The sequence below is a fragment of the Lotus japonicus genome, chromosome 6 (assembly GCF_012489685.1).
Source record: "Lotus japonicus ecotype B-129 chromosome 6, LjGifu_v1.2".
NCBI classification, from domain to species: Eukaryota; Viridiplantae; Streptophyta; class Magnoliopsida; order Fabales; family Fabaceae; genus Lotus; species Lotus japonicus.
In genome coordinates, this window is record NC_080046.1 from 13,669,825 (window position 1) to 13,672,249 (window position 2,425).

General features: G+C 39.8%; 1 protein-coding gene across 1 annotated transcript; it reads right to left on the reverse strand.

The window, feature by feature from the left end:
* Nucleotides 1–436: 436 nt before the first annotated feature.
* LOC130724938 (uncharacterized) lies at nucleotides 437–1,984 on the reverse strand. Its single transcript, XM_057576205.1, has one exon. The coding sequence runs from the start codon at nucleotides 1,982–1,984 to the stop codon at nucleotides 437–439; it is 1,548 nt and encodes a 515-aa protein (XP_057432188.1).
* Nucleotides 1,985–2,425: the final 441 nt, after the last annotated feature.

Genomic DNA, 2,425 nt, shown 5'->3' on the forward strand with positions numbered 1-2,425 from the left:
TAGGGGGTCTTGTTTTAGGCCGTTTGGGCTAACTTATTCTCATTTTGAGGGATGGTGTTGCGGACACCTAACTTTTCCTTTGGATTGTACATATTGCCTACGGGCGCCACTTTCTACTACTTCTTGTCACTGGAGGATACTCGTGACGTAGTTTGTTACTTACAGCGGGGGCTGTAAATATTATTGTATATTAGTTATGTTATCTTTTGTTGTTGAGTTTCATTTCTTTCAGTCTTTGATTGTATTATCAAAAAAAAATATTCACGTTTTTCCGCTTTAAGTTTCTTTTTGGTTACTAAAGTGACGCCACCGAAATCGGGGTGTTACAATTGCCTACAATAATACCTATGATAGAAAGTATGATGAACAAGTCAAAGTTAGTTGGTTCATCAAAGAAAGAGTAGAATGCAAAATGTAAGTAAAAATTGAGTTAAATTTACCTTGGATTAAGTGAATGAGCTAAGCAATGAAGTGGTGTGCTAGTTTTAGTCCATCTATCAACTAGGATGCCATGCACCACTTCATAAAAACCCGAATACTCATCTAGCCCCTTTCCCTCATGCTTAAATATTGCAACCTTCACTTGCTCAATCATGCAATCCCATTTTTCATAAACCAAATGAAGTGTTGATTCATCGGTATCACAAGCACGAAGCATGTCATATATGGGATTAGTAAAGCTTAGAATATAATCAACCTCCTTCCACCAACTATCCTTTAGAATTGTTTCTTTCACAAATGTAGCCCTCACAGGATCATCCTCTTGGTAGCTAGACCATTGTTCATCATTAACCATAGATTGCAAACCATGCTTAACATCTCTCAACCTTTTAAGCATGATGAGGGTTGAAGCAAACCTAGTATTAGCAACTGCAAGCAACCTCAAGCGCACAAATTGATTAAACATAAATAGCCGCTTAGAATGATTCATGATGAAGTTCTTAATTAAACGAGCAGCATCAGCAATTTCAAATATCCAGCTACACTCTTTGTAGGCAACTTGATTAGCATAAGTATTTTTTGGAGCACAAATACTTTTGAGTGCAAGGTTCAATGTGTGAACAACACATGGAGTCCAAAAGATATGCGGATACTCACTTTCAACAATAGAACCAGCAGCCTTACACACCGGCGCATTATCAGTAATTACTTGGACCACATCTAGTGGCCCAACATCACGAATGGTCTCCAAAATCTTCCGTGCAATATAATGTTTGTCCTTAAATTCACCAGATCCATCAACAGACTTCAAGAACATAGGTCCTGAATCACAAACTGCCATAAAATTTATCAAAGGTCTTCTCTGCACATCTGTCCATCCATCGATCACTATGCTCACCCCTTTCTCTGGCCAAGTATCTTTGATAGGCTGAAGTAGTTTCATTATGTTGGCCTTCTCTTTTTGCAACAATGTAGTCCTAATAGAATTGTATCCAGGTGGAACAAAGCCCGATATAGTATTGTTTGCAGCAAAGTTGAGCATTTTCACAAAATATGGATTTCTAGCAACATTGAAGGGCAAACCAGCTGAGTAGAAGAATCTAGCAATTTCACTAGTCAATTGATCTCTAGCCTCATTGTTCCATGCCTTTTCTAATGCTCCTCCTTTCCGTTTCTTGCTCCCATCATCCAAGGGTGGTCTCAAACTTGTAGTTCCCGTCGGTAAAGGAACTTGAACAAGTTTTGCTTTCTCAACGGCCTCCCTTTCAATTTGTTTCATCTCTTCAAAGCAATCATCTGAGACTTTCTTACAAAAGCTAACCCCTTGCTGTGGTACCCTAATTAAGTGACCCCTCACTCTAGAATAGGAACCATTAAATGTAGTATCACAGTAGTGGCAAGTCCAAGATGTATTCCCACGTCCACCAGCCTTACTTGATTTTACAGTGACATAACCCCAAAGGGGGTTTTTACTCGGAACAACTCCACCGCAAAATTTACTAGACGCAGTTGAAGCATTGCCGCTTGAACTTTGAGAAGACATTTATCAAATTATCAACCTAACAAAGAACAAGGGAATCCAATTTATCCAATCAAGCTTTAAAAACTTGCACAAAATGGAACTTTCTAAACAGAAAAATGCTTGTATGCAAGACCCACCAAAAAATTGACAAGCTTCAACCACTATGCAAGCAATACACAGAATCAAAATTGACCAGGGCATCAACCATTCAACCAAATTCAACAAAGCAGAGGAAGAACAAATGAAAGGAAAAAAGCAACATAAAAATGATGTGGAGGAGCGCGGGTACCTGCGGTGGTGGCCGGCGGTGGAGAGGACGGCGGAGGAGAGGACGCGCGGCGCTGGTTTCCTCCTCTGGTTCGTGAACCCTTGAACCTCTTCTTCCTCTTCTCAGCGGTTCTGGTTCTTTTTTCTGTGTTTTCACGCGATTTAGGGTTCTTTTTTTTTAATGGTCAAAACGAC